Source organism: Rana temporaria, chromosome 1, assembly GCF_905171775.1.
Source record: "Rana temporaria chromosome 1, aRanTem1.1, whole genome shotgun sequence".
Lineage (NCBI taxonomy): Eukaryota > Metazoa > Chordata > Amphibia > Anura > Ranidae > Rana > Rana temporaria.
In genome coordinates this window covers 313,737,866-313,760,211 of record NC_053489.1, presented here as the reverse complement: position 1 = coordinate 313,760,211, position 22,346 = coordinate 313,737,866, and the positions used below count along the sequence as shown (strand labels likewise).

Sequence of the window (22,346 nt, the reverse complement as noted above, 5' to 3'; positions counted from 1 at the left end):
TACCTGTGGTGAGGCAGGCAGCTGGATCCTGTAGAAATCCTCTGGGCAGGGATGCTCCATTCTCTTCTTGTCTCGGAACTTACGGTGCTGCAGGTTAATAGTATCAAGTCTTCTGTGAAGCTGCTGTGACAAGGATAAACCCATACTCCCCCCTCCTCCCCTTTAATTAAACTGTTTGCTGTAACTGCAAAAAAAGTGCGATACTCAGAGTTTAGCTTTAATTTATTCAGTGTATCTAAATCTGCTAGTATATCAAACACTACCCTCCCAGGCACACAATGCTGCTGTTGAAAGGTGTCCCTGTGCTCCTTCATCCAGAGTCTAGGCACTCTAATACAGGAGTTGTGTTACTGGACCAATCACCAGGTGAAAACAGAGGGGGGAAAAAGCCTAAATAAAGAAAACTAATGCAGCCACCACATCTATTGCATTTTTGGTTTTGGGTTCAATACCAGTTTTCCAGAACATTTACATTAAAGACTTACCATGATTAATTTACTTTTACATTTGTCTGGGCGTTCAACTGAAACAACAAGTCATCAAATGGCTGGTGTCATAACTGATCACATGTGCAGCACCATGGAAAAAGCAGATCAAACAAAGGCTAAGATGGCAGCTTCCTTGGCTGTAAAGGATTTTGTTCTGGTTCATATAAACCTCTCCTTTACTGGCATGATGGGTTGAACTGAAATAGCATATTCGTCCTCCCAGTGAATCCAGGATTGTTCTTCTGTGATCCATTGGGGGAAACGCCAGGTGCCGCACCGCCATCTTATTTGTCACGTTTTTAGTGGCCCAGCTGTCTCTTCCATGCCCTAGCAGCCAGCCTCCTGATGAAGCTACATTGCTCATGCACAGTGGGTTCTACACAGCCTCAAAAGTGGCCTTGGATGCATGAGGCCCTAGAGAATAAAATTGTGGGTGTGGCACCGATTGTTTATTTAAAAACAAAAGATGATGTTATATAAGAAGATATCTAATGTCACGTTTTAAAATTGCGTACGCTGGTGAAATGGTCAAAAACTATGGTACTTAGAAATCTCCATAGGCAATGTTTTAAAAGCCTTTACAGGTTACCAGTTTAGAGTTTACACAGGAGGTCTGGTGCTAGAATTATTTCTCTCACTGTAGCGTTCACAATGATATCTCACATGTGGTGCAAACGCATGCGTATGCATTTGCATATTTTTACACGGTCCCTTAATTATTATTTTTTTAACACTTTTATTGTTATCACAAGGAATGTAAACATCCTTTGTGCTAACATTAGACAGTGACAGGTACTCTTTACTGAGAGATCTGGGGTCTATTAGACCTCAGATCTCTCCTCTGCCCTTCAAAACTTCAGTTTAATTGTAAGCCTCATACAAATGATGGGACATCCATCTGACTTTTCCGCGGACCTGCCGTTTGTAAAAGTAATCCAGAGGCTAATTAGCTCTTAAGTTTGTTTTTACCAAACAGAGAGTTGCTGGCTGAACAAAAAAATACCAGGTTGATGCCTGTAGCTGCAGGCATCAAGCTGGTATAAAACTTCAAACAGATGACGTATATGTACATGTTGCGGTCTGGAAGTTGTTCCATATTAAACATACATTGATAAAAATATTTACATAAAAGCGACATGAAAAACAATAATTGTAATACTAATTGAAATGCTAACTATACATTTCCTTTAAAGAGGAGTTCCACCTAAAAATGGACCTCCGCTTAACCCACTCCTCGCCACATTTGGCATGTAATTTCTTTTGGGGGGGGGGAGTGGGGGCTTCAGGAGAAGGGGACTTCCTGTCCCACTTCCTCCTTCCGCCGAGGGGCTGGAAAGGCGATTAGCTTAATCGCCTTTTCACAGCCCCTCCCTGTAGGCGAGTGCATGTCCAATCGGACGGCGCCGCTCGCGCATGCGCACTGCCGCTCGCGCATTCGCGGTGGGTGCCCGGCCGTGAAGCCGAAAGCTGTCACTGCCAGGTGCCCACACTAAGAATGAAGACGCCGGCCGGCGAGGAGCGGAGCCCCGGCCGGCGTGTCGCTGGAGCCGTGGAGCAGGTAAGTGTCAGTTTATTAAAAGCCAGCAGCTACACTTTTTGTAGCTGCTGACTTTTAATAAACTTAAAGCGGGAGTTCACCCATTTAGGAAATTTTTTTTTTTCTCCCATAAGGTTCCTGCTCGTTCGGTCTAGGGGAATCGGCTATTTGTAGTAAAATATGAGCTGTACTTACCCGTTTTCGAGCTGCATCTTCTTCCGTCGCTTCCGGGTATGGGTCTTCGGGAGCGGGCGTTCCTTCTTGATTGACAGCCTTCCGACGGTCGCATCCATCGCGTCACTCGTAGCCGAAAGAAGCCGAACGTCGGTGCGGCTCTATACTGCGCCTGCGCACCGACGTTCGGCTTCTTTCGGAAAATCGTGACGCGATGGATGCGACCGTCGGAAGCCTCTCGGAAGACTGTCAATCAAGAAGGAACGCCCATTCCCGAAGCCCATACCCGGAAGCGACGGAGAGGATGCATCTCGTAAACGGGTAAGTACTGCACATATTTTAAAATAAATAGCCGATTCCCCTAGTAAAAACGAGCAGGAATCTAAGGGGGAAAAGTGCCCTCTAAGGGTGAACCCCCGCTTTAAAAAAAAGGTGGAAAACCCCTTTAAGAGGAAATGTGTTTACTGTATCAATGTATTAAAACACTTGCTAATGAAAAAAGTATGATTTCCTCTGTCTAAAGCATGCCTGGACTTGTTCCTTCTGACAGAAGAGAAGCCAGTTCCAGGGAGGGGACACTGTGCAGCTGATGTTGTGTCAGCTATCTCCTAAACCACAAAAAAAGAGTAATGTATGAAAGTCTGAGCCTGGCATTCATATCGCACTCCGTTTATGTCTGTAACTTTAACACTATAGGCTCAGTTCATAAAAGCATAACTCATATGTTATTTTCATTGCATTTCTGTTCTTAAAAGGGATTTTCTTAAAATTCAATAAACTGCATGCATTTTATTAATTTTGCAGATATTTTGCCTGTAAAAACTAATTCAAAGACAATTGCATGAGTTATAGTTCTTATCTACCAAGGTACATTTATATATGTTCTGGTACTCAGTTGATTAAAACTACAGCAGGGGTCTCCAAACTTTTAAACAAATGCCTGGTTTACTGTGCTTCAGACTTTAGGGGGGCTGGACTATGGTTAGTGCTGTGGTCAGTAGGAGGAAGAATTGTGCCTCATAATATATATTGGTGATAGGAATAATGCTGTATCGTTGAGGTCAGTGAAAGGAGTAATGCTCCATCATTGGTGTCAGTAGGAGGAATAATGCCCCATCGTTGATGTCAGTGGGGAGCATAGCGTCCCACCGTTAGGCTCCATGCACACTGGACGTTAAAATAATGTAATAAAAACGCCAGTAGCTTTGCAGTGAGTCTTTCAACGTTTTTATTAGCGTTTTTCCACATTAGCGTTTTTTAGCATTTTTTTTTTTTTTTTTTAACATTTTTTTTTTCAATGAATCAAAAACTTTAAAAAATGCTGGCAAGCCAAGTTTTTGAGCGTTTATCAGCGTTTGGCATTTTTGTGGTCAGAAAAACGGACACATATGCTAACATAGAGAAGAGTTTGTGGGCTGTTAAAGGGTCACTAAAGGAATTTTTTTTTTTTTTTTTTTTTAAATAACAAACGTCTAACATACTTACCTCCACTGTGCAGTTCGTTTTGCACAGAGTGCCCCCGATCCATGTCTTCTGGGGTCCCTCGGCAGCTGTCTCTGGTCCTCCCCGCAATTAGTAACCACAGTCATGCGAGAGCTCGCATGGTGGTCACTAATTGCGGGCGCGCTCCCGTGATACAGCGAGCGGTCATAGCCGCTCACTGTATCACTCGGCCCCGCCCCTCGGCGCGTCGCGTCACTGGATGTGATTGACAGCAGCGCCAGCCAATGACTGCGCTGCTCTCAATCCATCGGCTGTAGCCATTCAGCGGCCAGGCTGAGCGGCGAAGAGGATATCGGGACCGTGCGGGACTTTCGAGGGGTCAGGTTAGTGTAACGGGGGAGGGGGGGGGCGCGGCAGCAGATGTTTTTTCACCTTAATGCATAGATTGCATCAAGGTGAATTTTTTTTTTCCTTTACAACTCCTTTAAAAAAAACGCCCAAACTCCCAAAAACGTCCATTTATGAGCCTCAGAGTGCATGGGGCCTTAGTGTTAGTGGGAAGAATAGTGCCCTATCATTAGTGTCAGTGGGTGGAATAGTGCCCCATTGTTTGTGTCAGTGGAAGGAATAGTGTCCCATTGTTTGTGTCAGTGGGAGAAGTATTGCCCCATCATTGGTATCAGTGGAAGGAATAGTGCCCCATCATTATTGCCAATTAACGGAAATAAGGTTTTAACATTTTTATATCCGTGGATGTAAAAGGATTTTAGATCTTGGGAGAAATCCACTAGGGCCGCATAAAGGCAGGCAAAGGGCTGCAGTTTGGAAACCACTGCTCTATAGCCATAGCAGGGTTTGATACATTTGCTTGGAATCTAGGAGCCAGCTAAAAAAGTTAGGAGCCAGAAAACGCGCCCCGTCCCACCAAGCTCACGCGCAGAAGCGAACGCCTTTGTGAGTAGCGCCCGCATATGTAAACGGTATTCAAACCACACATGTGAGGTATCGCCGCGATTGGTAGAGTGAGAGCAATAATTCTAGCCCTAGACCTCCTCTGTAACTCAAAACATGCAACCTGTAGAATTTTTTAAACGTCGCCTATGGAGATTTTAAAGGGTAAAAGTTTGTAGCCATTCCACGAGCGGACGCAATTTTGAAGCGTGACATGTTGGGTATCATTATCTTTCACAGTATAAACATTTTTTACTCTTGTCTTATTTTTTAATTAAAAAAAGTGCGCTTGTAAGACCGCTGCGCAAATACGGTGTGACAGAAAGTATTGCAACGACCGCCTTTTTATTCTCTAGGGTGTTAGAATAAAAAATATATATAATGTTTGGGGGCTCTAATTAGAGGGAAGGAGATGGCAGTGAAACCACAGTGAAAAACACATTAGAATTGCTGGATTGCTGTTTTAATTGTAATGCCAACGGCCACCACAAGATGGCGCCAGATCACAGAAGGAAGCTTAGGCCTGCAGAAGGCTGCAAAGACGCGGCCTCAATTACCGGCCGGCGGGGGAGGTGGGGGCGCATGAAGACACAGGATCCTGTGTCTTCGTGCGCCCCCACCTCCCTCGTCACGCGATCGCGGCGGGCCCGCGCCAGGCGGTAATTGAGGCCGCGGCTTTGCAGCCTTCTGCAGGCCTAAGCTTCTCGGGGCGCCAGGTCACTATTTCTTGTTGCAATTCCGATTGGGAGCCCGGATTTTGTCGAGCCCTGAACCACAGGATCATGTTTATGGAACTGTGAAGGTACCTTTTGTTTCTCCCCTTTCCCCATCGTTGAATCATTGAACCCTAAAGCACTCTGAGCATTAATGGGTTCAAAGTTGTTTAAATTCCAGCTAAAATAGCAGAGTAAGCAGCTGATTAAGCTCAGTCTTGGGCTTGATCAGCTATAACAGAGGGTAGGGGAGACAATAGGGGTGTAGTAGACCCCTGATTTGTCCAAAGGAAGAACCTGTCAATGCTATCGCATAGGGGGCTTGTTGGCTCCCTTGTGATGGCAATAAAAAAAGACAAGTTTAAGAGCCCTTTCACACAGGGCCGATTTAGTAATGATCCGCCCCGTGAACCTCCGCTTGCTCAGCGGGGATTGCTCCGTTGATCCCCGCTGAGCCGGCGGATGACAGGGCGGTTCTCGCACATTGTGCAGGGACCGCCCTACCCTATGGGGAAAAATAGTGTTTTCCTCCGTCTGCAGAATCGGAGGAATGCGGAGACGGGGGAGATCGGGTGTCAGCGGATGTTCATCCGCTGACACCCACGATCTCATAGGGACCAATGTATGTCCCGTTTTCATCGGTGCACGTATGGATGAAAAAGGGACATACGGTCCGCCCGTGTGAAAGGGCCTTTAAAAATGTAAATTTTTATAATATAAACAAATAAAAAATAATAGCAACCCTGATGCCCTGCACATACACATGACTGCAAACACGTATGTAGGGCCTGCTTGTGTATGTAAACAGTGGTTGCACAGCACATATTGCTGTTAACTATAAACCGATGACCTGTACAGTCTTTTAAAGTGTCACTAATGAACAATTTTGTGTACTGTAGTTTTTTCTATTTCATGGATGCATGCAATTTATGGCCTGTTTGGTATTGGTTTACTTTTCACAGCCACTTCTTTAATTGTGTGTTGTATTTGGGTGCACTAAAATAAATGTTAGTGTATTTTTACTGAAAATATACAGTAGACAGTTGCACAAATATCGTACTCAGGCTTTCACACTGCAGTGAATGGAGCCACTCCTTCAGGGCGCTTTGCAGGCGCTATTTTTAGCATTATTATTATTATTATACAGGATTTATATAGCGCCAACAGTTTGCGCAGCGCTTTACAACATCAGGAAGACAGTACAGTCACAATGCAATTCAATACAGGGATAAGAGGGCCCTGCTCGTTAGAGCTTACAGTCTAGAAGGCATTTTTTTTAGCATTGTAGCGCCTGCAAAGCGCCTCAGTGTGGAAGGGGTCTTTGGCTTTTGTGGCAATGCATGGTAAAACACACACATTAATGCGTTTGCCACAACACATGGCAATATGCCTGCTCTATTACCAGTACAATACATTGTGAATGTCACCCCAATGCATTATACAGTAGAGCACAATGCATCACAGAGAACACATACACCATGCATTGCAGTGTTGCTAGGCTTTGATAAAAGGTAGAATTTTCCACATGTTCTTGCACTGCTACATATTGCTTTAGTGTGGCTGGGCCCTGTAAGATTTCTTAATGTAATCTCATTCTGATTACAGAACTACCAAAAGAGAACAGACCTTTTATGATGGAGGACCTAACTGTTTGGCAGGTGTGTGTCACATTCCTATGGCTGAGCCATTCTGCAGTAAGACTAGAGAGGTGAGTGATGCTATGTAAGAAATATTACCGTAGTATATCCCATTGATTATCAGCAAGGGGGCTAGGCCTCATGTACAGTGACAAGAAAAATGCAGTAATTTGCCATAAAATGGGATCTGATCCTCATCTAAATGGAACAACACATCGTGCTTACGCTGATAACACACAAACAATTCTAATTTCTCTTCTTTATTGAACACATCGATTAAACATTCACAGCGCTGGAGGAAAAAGTAAGTGAACATTTGGAGTTAGTACTGTAGCTCAGGGGCAGAGGCGTATCTAGTGAAAATGGCGCCTATGGCAAGCATTGAAACTGTGCCCTTGTCAAAACATTTGAAACCCATCTTTCAGATAACCTTAACAAAAAAAACAGCTAACAAAACTACAATTTAAGCTCTCTAATTACCCCTTACACCAGAGTCAATAGCGTTACATCTTATATCACAGTTCCCCCCTTAGAGTTCCCAGAGAGCCCTCCTTACATCTGAATCCACAGAGTTCCCCTTCACACTGGGAAATCTGATTTAAAGATTGTTGTGGACTCTGGTGTCATCTTTATATACGCTGTAAGGGGGGGGGGGGGGGACTCTGACACAAAGGGAATCTCTGTGGACTGGGATGTAGGGGGTATCTGGTTATCACAGAGTCCAGAGATCCCACTTACATCAGCATTCCCCTTTACCCCAGTGTCTGCAGAGTTCCCCCTTAAAGCAGTGTGCCAGACAATAAGTATTTCTAGACAGGGGTCAGGTAAGCCATGGCAGCCCTGTAACAGCACAGAGCCTTTTACTTTATATGACCAGCCCTCTCTCCACAGTATGTGTGAGAATTTCCCCACTTCCATGGGACTACAAATTCCAGCATAGTAGGCTGTGCTCTTACTTCCCCCACACACACAGTGTGACTGAGAATGATGACTGCACCAATATACAAGAGGACACCCTCTCTCCCTGCCTGCTGCAGTGCTGCACAAACCCAGCCACTGCCAGAGTCTGTGCCCCACTACCCCCTTACCAGAGACCAGGGCCGCTGTTAGATATCATGGGGCTCCCTACATCCTACCTGATGGGGCACATGACCCCATCCCTGGCCCTGTCCTAACCTCAAAAAAGAATTCAGCTGTCTTCAAGTGATATTTATCATCCCTTGTGATACCTTGGGTAGTAACATACCCTCTTTATGGAGAAATCTGGGTTTATTAGACCCCTGGTCCCTCCTCTGCCCTCCAAGGTTTATTGGCTGCTTTCTTGGCTGGTACCAGCCAGGTAAATGCAGAACCGATACTGGAAGTGATGAAATCTCCATAATTTATGGCCTCAGTTGTCACAGAGGAGAGGGAGAAACTGATGTTGCTCCTCCTTTGTGCGCTGCCAATCCGACCAGATGGAATGGGAGAGCCTTTATTGCCATTAACTACATACAAGCGGGAAGGAGTTGATATTCCAGCAAGCAGAATTAGAAAAAATAATCCATCCATTTTACAGCCTCCTGGGCCCCTGTGTTTGATCTCATGGGGCCCCAAAAAAATATGATTTAGACTACAAAGGCCTGCAGGGAGAGGGGAAAGCATGAAAAATGTGCCTGCATCTTAATCAAGAGGATCAGTCTCAGCATAAGACACTGGCAGTACAGCTGTCCCTCCTGCTGGGCAGGTGGCTGGGCTCTGCTTTTGCACTGATAGGACCCCGAGCCAGAAGGCCTGTGAGAAGACACCTCCTGACTGAGTCCACAGTCCAGGTGTCCTGTCGACAAATACACCGGCCCGATGCCACCGCTATAGTTCTGGCTATAGCATCCCTGACAGCTGACGGAGGAGTGATATTCAGCTGTCAGGGCTGCTGTAGCCGGAACTATAGCGGTAGCATCGGGAAATGCAGCTGCCTGCTTACTCCATGACCAGTGACTGCACTCATAGGAGTAAGAAATGAGAAATGGTCCCACTTGCAGCACTGCTATTGTCCATTAGCAAAGGTGCTGAAAAGGAGATCCAGCCTATGCTCGGGAGCCTGGAGGGAAGAAGAGACCATCAGACCCTGGTAAATGCATTGCTGCCCAGCCACTCACCAGCGCCCCCTTGATATGGCGCCCATGGCACTTGCCATGGCTGCCGTACCCTAGATACGCCCCTGCTCAGGGGTGTCAAACTGGCGGCCCTCCAGCTGTTGCGTAACTACAAGTCCCATCATGTCTTTGCCTGTGGGAGTCATGCTTGTAACTGTCAGCCTTGCAATGCCTCATGGAACTTGTAGTTCTGCAACAGCTGGAGGACCTCCAGTTTGAAACCTGTGCTGTAGCTGGTCAAACCTTCTTTGGAGCAATGACTTCAAGAAATCACTTTCTGTAACTCTGGATCAGAACTACACAACATTCAGGAGGAACTTTTGACCATTCCTCTTTACAAAACTGCTTCAGCTCAGACACATTTGCAGGATGCCTAGTGTGAACAGCTCTCTTGAGGTCATTCCACAGCATCTCTATCAGGTTAAAGTGGTTGTAAACCCTTGATAAAAAAAAAAAAAAAAACCCTGCAAGACAAAGGCATAATGAGCTAATATGCATAGTATACTCTAGCTCATTATGAATTACTTGCCTTACATTGAAGCCCCCACAGCGGTCCTTGTGCCATTGCTTCAGTTTGTCCTAGTGCGCATGTGCCTATGACATCGGCACATACAGGGGATATCTCCTAAACCATGCAGGTATAGGCTTACCTGTAGCATAAAGTGGTCTATAAGGGTTAACAAACAATTTAAAGTCTCAAGGCATAACAAGTCACACAAGTGTTAATGGAGCCTCAACCAAATTAATTTCATTACTTGAACTCCAGGTGTGCAAACTACTGACTCCAATTAGGTTTCAATGAAGTAATTAATCTATGGGTTCACTTACTTTTTCCTCCAGCACTGTGAACATTTAATGGGTGTGTTCAATAAAGTCATGAGAAATTTGAATTGTTTGTGTGTTATCAGCTTAAGAACTATGAGCCAGATTCACAGACAGCGGCATATGTTTGAGCAGGCGTAGCGCAGCTCATATGCGCTACGCCGACGTAACATAGAGAGGCAAGACCAGTATTCACAAAGCACTTGCTCCCTAAGTTACGGCGGCGTAGCATAAATGGGCCGGCGTAAGCCCGCCTAATTCAAATTAGGAAGGTAGTGGGCGTGTTGTATTAAAATAGCCGTGACGCCATGTAAATGAATTCCCGAACGAACGGCGCATGCTCAGAATCACGTCGAATTTACGCCCTAAGATACAACGGCTCAATGGCAACGACGTGAACGTAACCTACGCCCAGCCCCATTCACGTACGACTTACGTAAACAACGTAAAATCCGACGGCTGTTCCGTCGTCCATACCTTTTCATTGGCTGCGCCACCTATAGAGGTGTTTTATCTTTACGCCGGACGTACGCCTTGCGTAAACAGCGTAGCTTACTGCGACGGGCGCAAGTACGTTCGTGAATCGGCGTATCTCGCCCATTTACATATTCGACGCGTAAATCAATGGAAGCGCCCCTAGCGGCCAGCGTAAATATGCACCCAAGATACGACGGCGTAGGAGACTTGCGTTGGTCGTATTAAGCCAGAATTCAGGCGTATCTAGTATGGAGAATAAGGCGCATAGATACGACGGCGCATCTGTACACTTACGCTGCGTATCTGTAGATACGCCAGCGTAAGTCTTTCTGAATCTGGCTGATTGTGTTTATCCATTGATGTGACTTAGATGAGGATCAAATAACATTTTATGGCAATCACTGCAGAAAACCAGTAAATTCCAAGGGTTCATGATTTTTTGTATATTTATATATATTTTTTTTTTTTTGAGCAGAAAAAGATGAAATGCTGTATCTTGTATCATAAAAAACATGGCCGTATATTTTGCTATTGAAATAACAAAATTTGTAAATATATGTTGCACATATTTATTTTAGCATCTTGTCTTGTAGGTGTTGATAGACACTGCCAGAAAACTTGGTATTAAATGCCATACAAAGGGTACAATGATCACCATAGAAGGACCGAGGTTCAGCTCCAAAGCAGAAAGTAACATGTTTCGTCTTTGGGGTGCTGATGTCATTAATATGACCACTGTTCCAGAAGTAGTCCTTGCTAAAGAAGTTGGGATTTGTTATGCCAGTGTTGCACTGGCTACTGATTATGACTGCTGGAAGGAACACGAAGAAGCGGTATGTCAATACTCTACTATGTTCACCTTACTGACTGCATGCATGTTAATTCACTGTATGTTAGTAGTGATTTATGAAAATTAAAGCGTTCCAAAAGAAAAGTATAAGTGGATATGGAATGAGCAAAACAAATTAAAAACATTGGATCTTCTGCAATACGTTGAGGGAGAATTTCTAATGTGCCAATACCGACAGCCTGAAGTTCACATGAACAAGATCAACTTAAAAAGTGGACTGGCAACTAGGCTATAGGCATTTATGAAAAGTAAAAGAACCCTTGCTGACCTCTGTAGCTGCAAGCTTTGTTAAGCAATGCATCCTTAATAGTCACATTTAACAAATATCTCAGCTCACTCTGCTCCCCACCCAATTTTACATTAGGGTTTAGAAAGCTGGACACTGACTGATGGGATGGGGTGCAGGGGTAGCTAAGCTGCTGAGAGAGAATATCTTTAGTTATTCTGCTGTAAACATTAAGAATAAGTTGCTGCACAGTGCTTACAGCTACAGAGCTCCAGGAGCTTGTTCTAAAATTATTCTAAAGGAACTAATACTTACATGCTCCGTGCAATGATTTTGCACAAAGCAGCATTGATCCTCTACTTTTTGGGTCCCCTCTCAGTGGTCCAGGCTCCTCCTCCTGCTCAGTGGCGTGCTGCTGAGTGCCCACAGTAGCAAGCCTCTTGCTATGGGGAGCACTCAAGGAGACTCTCTCCTGAGCCATGAGTGCCACCCCCCCCCCCCCCCCGGCTGTCTCCTCATTGACTCACTGGCTGTGAGCTAGCTGTTGGCTCTCACTGCTGCTTGAGTCAGTGAGGAGAGAGAAACCCGGGAGAGCCGCTGCTCCGATACACATCACTGGATCCAGATAGGGCTCAGGCAAGTATTGGTGGGAGCTCTGGGGGAAGCTGCACCCGTTTTTTTTTCTAACCTAATGCATAGAATGCATTGAGCCTTTAAAACCATTTTAAAGCTTTACTGCTTATATGTATGTGTGCATATAATCCATTCAATTGTGTTTGACTCTTGGTGATTCTATGGGCTAGCTCTCTGAGTACATCTCTGCCTGAAAGACTTGTTCCATACAATTTTCTTGCTGGGGCTTGGCTCTGCATATGAGAGGAAGCTGACTGTCCAGCTCTGCATATAAGAGGAGGCTGACTGTCCAGCTCCTGCCATACCTCGGCTTATCATCGGCTCTGGAGGCTTCCCATCTGCCCACCGTCAACTCCACTACATCCAGTGAGCCGCCTGCAGTGATACCCGCACACCCAAGTCATGACAAAGAGGAAAAAGCGACCTCCCAAGATGGTACCGGCTCGCTCCCCCCTTACGCTCCAACAAATACAAGTGAAGAGAGGCTGCTGTCAAATTGGAGCGTTTCGCCTGTACACTGGCAAGGGAACCCTCCCCACAGCCTTCTATTGCGCTGCCAGACACAGAGGGAATCGAGCATCTACAGCCTGCCCTAACTGCAGCACAACCTGAGGTAACTAGGAAACCTGGGCCTGGGAAGTGGGAGCCGGCAGCTGGGGAGGACGTAGAAGACTGGACTGCATTAATCCCACAGGTGCTCAGCACTCCAGCAACATAATCCTTTATGCTCTCATAATCAATACCACCTAATACGATATCAACTGACTGGGCACCCTGAATGCCGAACAAGAGCTATGTCATTATTTTCTTTTGCCTCCTGAGGACTCTGTGCACTTAAACTTTCACCCCTGTATACAGTAGAACAGTCTGGACTACCTAATTACTGCTCCCTTTGGGCTCAATTAGCTTTGCAAGGGATGGGGATTTCTGGCCTACCCACTGCTAAGTTCTCCCAGTTTAAAGGGTCACTAAAGGAAAAAAAAATGTTGCCTAAAATGAATGTCTGCAAGGTAGACAGGCAGAATAGTGTAATGATTCTGTTAAAAAACGAGTAAATACCTATTAAATTCCTTCATCTATATCATCTCTGGCATTCTAGTTTCTGTTCTCTCATTCACTTCCTGGTTTGCATCGCTCGTTCATGTAAGAACTACATTTCCCAGTATGCATTGCGGCACGCCCAGTAATTCACACCTCCTTGAAGTCTCTAACACGTAGAGAGCGTCCTACCACACAGATGTAGTTCCCAGGAGGAGGTGAGCACGTTACTGACCACCGCAGTAAAGCCTCCCGTCACGTCACGGTGGTCAGTAAAATCAGACAAGCAGGAAGTGAACAGAACAGAGAAGAAATAGAGCAACTTCTGAGCAAAAACGAACAATGAGGAAGTGAAAAGAGGAATGTCTGCAGGTAATGTCTGCTTATTATGAAAAAAAAAAAAAATCCTTTACAACCCCTTTAAGCTTGCTTGTTAATTTTCTGCACTGACTTATGGCTGCTGATTTTATTTTGACTTTGTGGAACATAAGAGAGGTCAAAAATCCTATAAAAAAACAAGCTACCGTATTTAACGGCATATAACGCATACAGGCGTATAACACGCACCCTAATTTTAAGAGGGAAGTTTCAGGAAAAAAACTTTCCACAGCCCCCTGCGTATAACACGCAGGCACAGTTTACCATCTATTTTCAGGGTAAAAAAGTGAGTTATATGCCAATAAATACAGTATTTTTAGTACACTAGCACAATACAGAACGTGTGTGGTCTTACAAGCTATACCGTCTTTATTGCAGAACAGAGCATTTTGTCAGGAAGTTTAAAAAAAAAATCCACGAAATGCGTTAAATTATAGGATACATCCCCTTTTAATAAATTTGGTTATTGAACAATATGGAGCAATTACTTGAATAAACTGATTATTTACAATGTATTTATATGTTAGGCCTGTAAAGTCCCATGGGTAAAATAACCGTTTGTATTGTAATTGTTGAACTGGGATTTTAGGTACCAGGTCATTATTTTATCTTTAAATGCCACATAGACATAGTATTGACGCATATGTGAATGAGCCCTAACATTCTTGATTGTTAACCCCTTTAGAAATACCGAGGTTTGGGCATTCCTTCTGAACATTACATTACAAAATAAAACACAGAAGCAGCTGACACGAATATATGTATCACTCACATATACATAGAAATATTTAAAAAGTGCAGTGCTTCACATAAACTAAAATACAAATACTTTGACATTGTGTGTAGAAGTTCAAAAATTCAAAAGTGAAATTACAAAGTGTATCTGTGAATACAAACTGAAATATAGTGAGGTCGAAAATCAATTTTATATATATATGATCCCCGTGCCCAAATCTTCCTGTAATTATATAGCACGTGCACCTTCACCTCCACTGTCCATGCAAAACAACTGCTCATCAGAATGTAAGACCTCAAATTCAAACATCAAAAGAAAGCAGAAAAGAAAAAGCCAAATCTAAGCGGTACCCATTAAAGGCATGATGAAGTCCTTCCCGGTGATGCAACGTGTCAGAAGGTTTGGCTCCACCCATTAACTTCTACCATCACGCTAAGGGAGTAAGGACTGGCAGGAGCAGTAAGCCGGATGGTACAGCACTATTCCTATGTGAATTTATTTAACCTTTTATATGTGAGTAGTTTTGATGGCTTGGCTTTTTCTTTTCTCCTTTATCCATGGTTCGAGATATATTTGCCCTGAATAATTACAGGAGGAGATTGAATCTTTCAATTTTGAGGAATGTAAAGTGCCTAAGTGATTTGAGCACTATTTGACCTCTTTATCTGAGTGAGGTCTTACATTCTGGTGAGCAGTTATTTTGCATGAGGTGTGGAGGTGAAGGTACATGTGGTATCCTAGGAAAACAGGAAGATTTTGGCATCACATATACAAAAAATTGGTTTTGGACCTCACTATGTTTTATTTTGTATTCATGGACAAACTTTGTATTTTGGACTTTCACTTTTGGATTTATGGACTTTTGTATATTTGATTTACATGGTGTAGAAGTAATATTTCTATTTTAGTTTATGTGGAGCACTGCATGTTTTTTTTTAAACATTTTACCTTATCTGTAACATATGAAAAATGTAAATGCAACTATAGTATCTCAGTATTTTAATAGTGGGTGACAAATCGACTAAAGGATTTTTTTATGAATAGGAAATTTGAATTATTGATTGATATTGAAGTAAAGATGCTGTGTGGCATTTATTACACTGGATACCCTTTTAGTGACAACAGTTTGTGCAATAAAAGAGGATTTAAAAAAAAAAAAAGAAAACGCCATGAGCCCCTATGAGGTTAGCCTGGCTTTGGCAATCAAAAAATCAAAAACCACTAGAACAATATCCAGGTTTTGGCAGATCTTCTTTTTTTTTTTTAGATTTCCCATATTTGATTATATTTACGATTACGATCTTATTATTAATAGTGCCTTGTTTTTGTCTACAGGTGTCTGTCGATAGAGTGTTGAAAACCTTAAAAGAAAATGCAAATAAAGCAACTAGTATTCTTCTGACTGCCATCCCTCAGATTGCAGCCATGGACTGGTGTGATACTCTTCAAAGCATGAAGGTAGTGCTTAGCAAAATACTGTATGTACTGTAATAACGAAAATCAGTGCAGCGCTCTATGAAAAAATATAAAATTTGTGTAAAACCGGTCATAAATTGCATAAAAAGGAAAAAAATAAAAATATTGGCAGCCAATTATTAAACTGTGAGACCAGCCAATAAAATAAAGAAAGCGGGGCCCGGGAGGGTATAGTGTATTAGTTCTAGAGCTGGGCAATTTTGGCCCCCCAAAAAATTGGCGATTTAAAGAAAAAACTCAATTCACAATTCAAATCAAGTTATTTTTTTCCTGATAGACACCGTGCCAGTCCTAAGTTTTTAGGCGAGGCCGTGGCTTCGGCCTGGTGCGCTGCGATCCTGGGAAAAGGGTGCGGACTAGGCCGAAGCCGCGGCCTCGCCTACAAAATCCTGCTCGCAGCTCCCCGTGATCCTGGGAAAAGGGCGGGAGTGGCGTCCGGCCTCGCGGCCTTTTCCTAGGATCGCGGCGAGCTGCGGGCAGGATTTTTTAGGCGAAGCCGCGGCTTCAGCCTAGTCCACGGAGCGCCGGTCTTATGGGAAAAAAAAAAGATTTGGTCATAATCTGAATCGCAACTCAATTTGCGCTCGCAACTCGATTCAAGATTCAAATCGATTTTTTTCCCCAGCCCTAATTAGTTCACCTTTTCAAAGTTTATGAAAAGGTGAACTTGCACTTAACCTCTTGACCACTGGGCACTTAAACCCCCTTCCTAACCAGACCAATTTTCAGCTTTCGGTGCTCTCACAATTTGAATGACAATTACTCAGTCATACAACATTGTGCCCATCTGAAATGTTTGTCCTTTTTTCCCCACAAATAGAGCTTTCTTTTGGTGGTATTTGATCGCCTCTGGGTTTTTTTATTTTTTGCGCTATAAAAGAAAAAACACTGACAATTCTGTAAAAAATAATCTTGTTTCTGTCATATTAGCGGGTATTGCGGAGTATTGGGGGTATTGCGGAGTATTGGAGGTATTTCAGAGTATGGGGGGGTAATTGCAGAGTATGGGTGGGCTATTTCAGTATATGGGGGGGGAGGTTATTGCAGAGTATGGGGGGGTAATTGCAGAGTATGGGGGGGTAATTGCAGAGTATGGGGGGGTAATTGCAGAGTATGGGGGGGTAATTGCAGAGTATGGGGGGTATGGGGGTATTGCAGAGTATGGGGGGTTATTAGAGTATTGATTTTATTGCAGAGTTTTGCGCAGGGAAGGATGGCTGGATCTGTGACTGCATTTGTCACAGATCCAGCCACAGCAGCTGCTGCTGCCACCCGCTCTCCCCCCTCTCCTCTCACACTGTACCGATCGGTACAGAGAGGAGAGGGAGGAACCGGCGTCATCACATGACGCCGGTTTGTTTACAAGTGATCGCTCCGTCATTTGACGGAGCGATCACGTGGTAAACCGCCGCTATCAGCGGCGATTTACCGCGATCTGTGATGCCGGCGCTCACAGATGATTCCGGGAGCGCGCCCCAGGGGGCGCGCGAGTGAAGGATTCTGGGAGGACGTCCCAGGGACGTCCTCCCAGAATAACTCCACCGCGCTGTAGACGTCTTTTGTCTATGGCGCGGTGGGGAAGAGGTTAAAGTAAAGCAAATTGTGAAAATTAATTGGAATAGTCCAAGAATTCTGAGCAAGAGAGCCAAAAGATCCAGCAGATCTTCCTAGGACTTTTCTGGGGTTCCTCATCTGAGAAAGTTTGCATAAGTCAATCTCCAAAATAAACATTGTGTAACAAGGACAAAAAGTGGGGAAGGGAAGAGAACACAGAGTAACATGATAAATGTCAAACCGCGAGTCAGCGCAATATTTAAAACACTATACAGTTGGCTTAAGTCAGCAGAGATAAATAGGGAATGAGGGCCATACTCTGATCCTACAAAGCCCAAACTTGTAGAATCTATGCCACATCCTGGTTGTTGAATGTTCAATCCGCTAAATCTTCATATTAGTATTCAGTAATTGTGCCTGAGAGGGGGCAACAGTCGACTTCTAATGGACATGGAGAAGTCTTGTGTCCACAAATAAAATATGTGAGATTAATCTCTTATGCCGTGTATACACGATCCGATGGACTTTTTTCATCGGAAAAAAAGATCGTGTGTGAGCCCCATCTGACTTTTTTCCATCGTTGTAAAAAAATAGAATATGTTTTAAATTTTTCCTATGAAAGAAAAAACGATAGGAAATTCCGAACGTCTGTGTGGAACTCCATCGGAGAAAAATTCACGCATGCTTAGAATCAAGTCGACGCATGCTCGGAAGCATTCTGATAACCCCAAAAAATCTATTATACTAAATAATGATGCGCTAAAATCAACCCTCTATTAATGCACAATAGAAATGTGGCAAAGGTGGAAAAAATTGTGCTCTGTGCTAAAATAAAAACATATATAGATGGCAGCCTGTGATTGATAAATAATCCGTGCGACAATATATATAGCAGCCTGTGATGGCAAAAAGTGCAATAGTGCAAAACATATTTCAGAAAACAAACACACTCTGAGAGAAACACCTAAGAATATGAGGACTGTCCACCTCACTCCTAGGCTACACTGGTTGTCCGTAATAATGAGCTACAGACCTGGATACAATCAATCAGTCCAGCAATATATCAGCTTTAGCCCGTTTTCTGTTATTTCCAGTGTTGGATGTTGCCTAGTATTCATATACATTGGTTGTGCAATTCTCACATGTAGGAAGAAAGAAAATATATCATTGCGCAATGCTGAATCCACAAGACAATATTCAGGTTTCAATACTTCAGGTGATTCCACTCACATTTGGCCGTAAGACCACAGCGCATATAGATGCTCAGACAAGTGAAGCGAATAGCTCCTCATTCGGCATCTGGTGTATTCAGAACACTGTCAATGTTGTCACTTGGCTACTCCCCCTGCGCGTTATGTCACATGACCTACCCATGTCACGTGACATGTGACGGAACGCGTAAGCTGAGGTACTGAAAATGTACTGAAAAACTAATTTCTTGAGGTCATAAAATGCTAGGATAGTACAAATACCCCCCAAATTACCCGTTTTTGGAAAGTAGATAGTCTACAGTAATTAGTAAGAGGCATGTGTTTTTTTTTTTTTTTTTTTAAGTTGTAACTTTTTGTCATTTTGGGGGGAAAATTAAGAAAAAAAAATCTATTTTTTTTAAAAAAATGTACATACTGTCACCAGTGCAGTAGAGTGTCATCATAAAACTGGTATAGCAGTGATCAGGTACACTGAATGATGACAGTATTTTTACTACATCTTTTTTTCTTTCTTTTTTTTAATTTTCTTTTAACAGAGCAATATAATGTTACCATAGTAACATTCTACTACTTTGGGGAAGTGATCAGGATTTATTTTTACACATTATTGCCTATAGCAGTGCATTACATTGCTGTTAGCATTAATTTTATTGAATAAAATTGATTCATTCAGTTTGTTTTGTTGTGATTGGTCAAAGCTAATCACATGGTAGAGATGGGCTGTTATTGGCCCTGTCTGTATGAAATAATCACATCATGATCATGACCAAACATAGCTAGCAACACAATTGTACACAATGGGCGGCATGAAATGAAGCCATCTATTGTTTACAACTGTCATGTGACCTGCTGTGATTGTTATTGGTCACAGCGGTCACATGGTACCGCCAGCAACCCGGTACACTGATCAGTCATTGGCTGTGCTCGGTGGACAGAATGCGTAGCCCTGCGAGCGACACTTTCTGAGAGGACGCCATATAGCAGAATGATGGCCGGGCGGAAAGATGTTAATGTGACTCCTGTAGAGTAGAGATCCTTTCCACTGTGCCTGCGTTTAGGCTGAAAACATTTTTATGAAATTAAGTGGAGGCCCTAGTCTGGTTTCTAGAGGGAGGTTTCCAGTTGCCTCCCATTCTAGTACAACTAAAGTTTTGCAGTTTATCTAGAACCTGTTTCAGAAAAGGCTGCAAACAAGTAGAATAAGTCTGTTCTGTTCGTCAAGAATAGAGGATGAAACCTTTAAAGGGCAAGCGTTTTTTTATTAAAATTGCCACACCGCCTTACTGGTGGGGTCAGAAAAAAATAAAAAATTAGGAAATATTTTAGAACCAGAACCAGGATTGTGGGAACTGTCTTTATGAAAAAGCATTTCTTGTACAAATATCTCATCAGCTTAGGAGGCCTTAAAATGTTTTTAAAGTATCTCTTGCTGAGAGGTTAGGGCTTTTAACATTATAAGTTAGCAATTTCAATTACATGGATTACATTTGTTAGCAAAAGCCTATAGCTGCAGATCATTGTATATATTCTACTCCTTTGACAAGAAACATATAGGTAGATTCACACACATTGGCCTAACTTTAGGGCGGCCTAGCCTAGCCTTTTTAGGCTACACCGCCGTAAATTAGTTAGGCTAGTAGTGATTCACAATCTACTTGCCTGCTAATCTACGGCGGCGTAGCCTAAAACGAGCGGGCGTAAGGGCGCCTAATTCAAATGACTTGGAGGGGGGCGTGTTGTATGAAAATGAGGCTTGACCTCACTTTTTTTGACACTGCGCATGTGCCGGGCGACTACATTTCCCAGTGTGCATTGCGGCTAAGTAGGCCGTACGGGCCTATTGATTTAGACGCGGACGTAAACTACGTAACTCCCGATTTGCGGACGACTTACGCAAACGACGCAAACATTTCGAACCTCACGTCGGCCATACTTTAACATTGTTATTCCACCGCATAGGTGGAATAACTTTAGGCCGCCTAAGGCCTTACGGAAACGACGTAATGCGACGGTGTAGGCCTGGCGTATCACCCTCATTTACATAATCTACGCCGGCCGCAATGGAAGCGCCATCTAGCGGCCATCAGAAACATTGCAAGCTAAGATAGGCCGGCGCAAGCCGGCCTATCTTAGCTTTGTTTAAGTGTATCTCTGTTTGAGAATACACTTAAACAAACGCCGAAGTAGATTCAGAGTTCAGAGAAGTTACGCAGTGCACACCACTGTGTTAACTTGCAAAAGGCTGACTATAGACTGATCTGCTATTTTTGTACACATTTGGCGATATGTCACTTCTGCCAGCACAGCAGACACACCTAACTGACCTGTTTCAACAATTTATAGATACAAATATATTAATATTATTTCTAATAACTGATCCAAAATAGTTGACAAATATGATTTGCAGTTTGACAGCTTCTGCTTTGTGTTTCCAGAGCACCGTTGAAATGTCAGTCATGCTTCCGAAACACTAATGGCTTACAGCAGCTGAAAAAGACATCTCATCAGGGCACCAACTCTAGAAGAATAATAAATTAATGGTATTCTACATAAGCCTATAAAGCATTTTTTTTCCCCAATTCTTGTCAACAGCATGCATAGGTAATGTATAAAGTGGGTTTACAATACTGTCAATAAAGTTTTCTTGTATGTGAAAATAAAGCATGTATTGCAAAAAAAAACTGAAATTGCAGTAATGGTATATTCCGTAGTGCAGTAGAATTAAAGTAGACAAGATGAAACACACTGGATTCTGTTTCTGATCTCTTTCTGAATATGTGATTTACCTGGCAGCCATGCACTTTTGAGTTTCAAGTAGAAGTTCACCCAAAACTCAAAGCCTACTCGCAGCCACATTCTAAAACAAATCTATCTAGCCCTGTACATTCCTTTTCTGAAGCTGAATCGGTCTGGTCTCCAGCGACAGATGCTGTGTGCAGGAGAGAACCGACAATGCCTGGGAAGTAACTTCACCCATAGACTTACTATGGGGCTTCTGTTGTCGTCTGCCTCCTCTGCACACTTCTACACACTGAAAACGCTGCTCACAGCTCAGCATGGGACCGGACTGAAGCGGCTGCAGAACGGTTATGTATAGCTATTTCTTCTTTACAGGGATAGATCAGTTTTAGAATGTGGCTGAGAGTAGGTTTAGAGTTAGTTAGATTTTGGGTGAACTTCTACTTTAATGCTTTGGGTCACTGAACCAGAAAAATTAGGTAGAGCAAGATCTCAATTTCCCTCTTGCAGTATTCATATGCCAGGTTCCTGTAGCAGTTTTTCTTGAAGGCAAATAATGATTGCAAGTTTTGACATTACTATACTCTTACAACTGTCATGTGACCTGCTGTGATTGGTCACAGCGGTCACATGGTACCGGCAGCAAGCCGGTACACTGATCAGTCATAACTAAACTGTTCTTTGGCTTCACCCACGTCCATGCAGCTTGGTGCCCAGATTGTAAACATGCAAGTTTCTTATGCCCCGTACACACGATCACTTTTTGTCATGAAAGAAAATTACATTTTTCATCATGAAAAAAAGCGACGTTTTTCCAACTTCATCATAAAAAACGACGTTGCCCACACACCATTGTTTTTTAAAAATGATGAACAAAGCGCGGTGACGTACAACACGTACGACGGCACTCTGTAGGGGAAGTTCTATTCGCCTTTGGAGTGCTTTTAGCTGATTACTTGTTAGTGAAAGACGATTCGCTACAGCATGATGAATGTGCTTACTCCATTATGAATGGTAGTTTACCTGAACGAGCGCTCCCGTCTCATAACTTGCTTCTGGGCATGCGCGGGTTTAAAACGTCGTTTTAGCCCACACACGATCATTTTTTACAACACAAAAAACAACATT

At 43.3% G+C, this 22,346-nt stretch overlaps 1 protein-coding gene across 1 annotated transcript in view; it reads left to right on the top strand.

Annotated features, from left to right (window-relative positions):
• Window positions 1-21,224, top strand: part of LOC120945088 (methylthioadenosine phosphorylase) — a 48,297-nt gene extending 27,073 nt beyond the window's left edge. The window contains exons 5-8 of the mRNA XM_040358955.1: window positions 6,912-7,014; window positions 10,971-11,210; window positions 15,574-15,696; window positions 20,915-21,224. Of these exons, the coding sequence (XP_040214889.1) occupies window positions 6,912-7,014; window positions 10,971-11,210; window positions 15,574-15,696; window positions 20,915-20,953 (505 nt within the window). The 3' untranslated portion in view covers window positions 20,954-21,224. The remainder of the gene's footprint in view (window positions 1-6,911; window positions 7,015-10,970; window positions 11,211-15,573; window positions 15,697-20,914) is intronic.
• The last annotated feature ends 1,122 nt before the right edge of the window (window positions 21,225-22,346 follow it).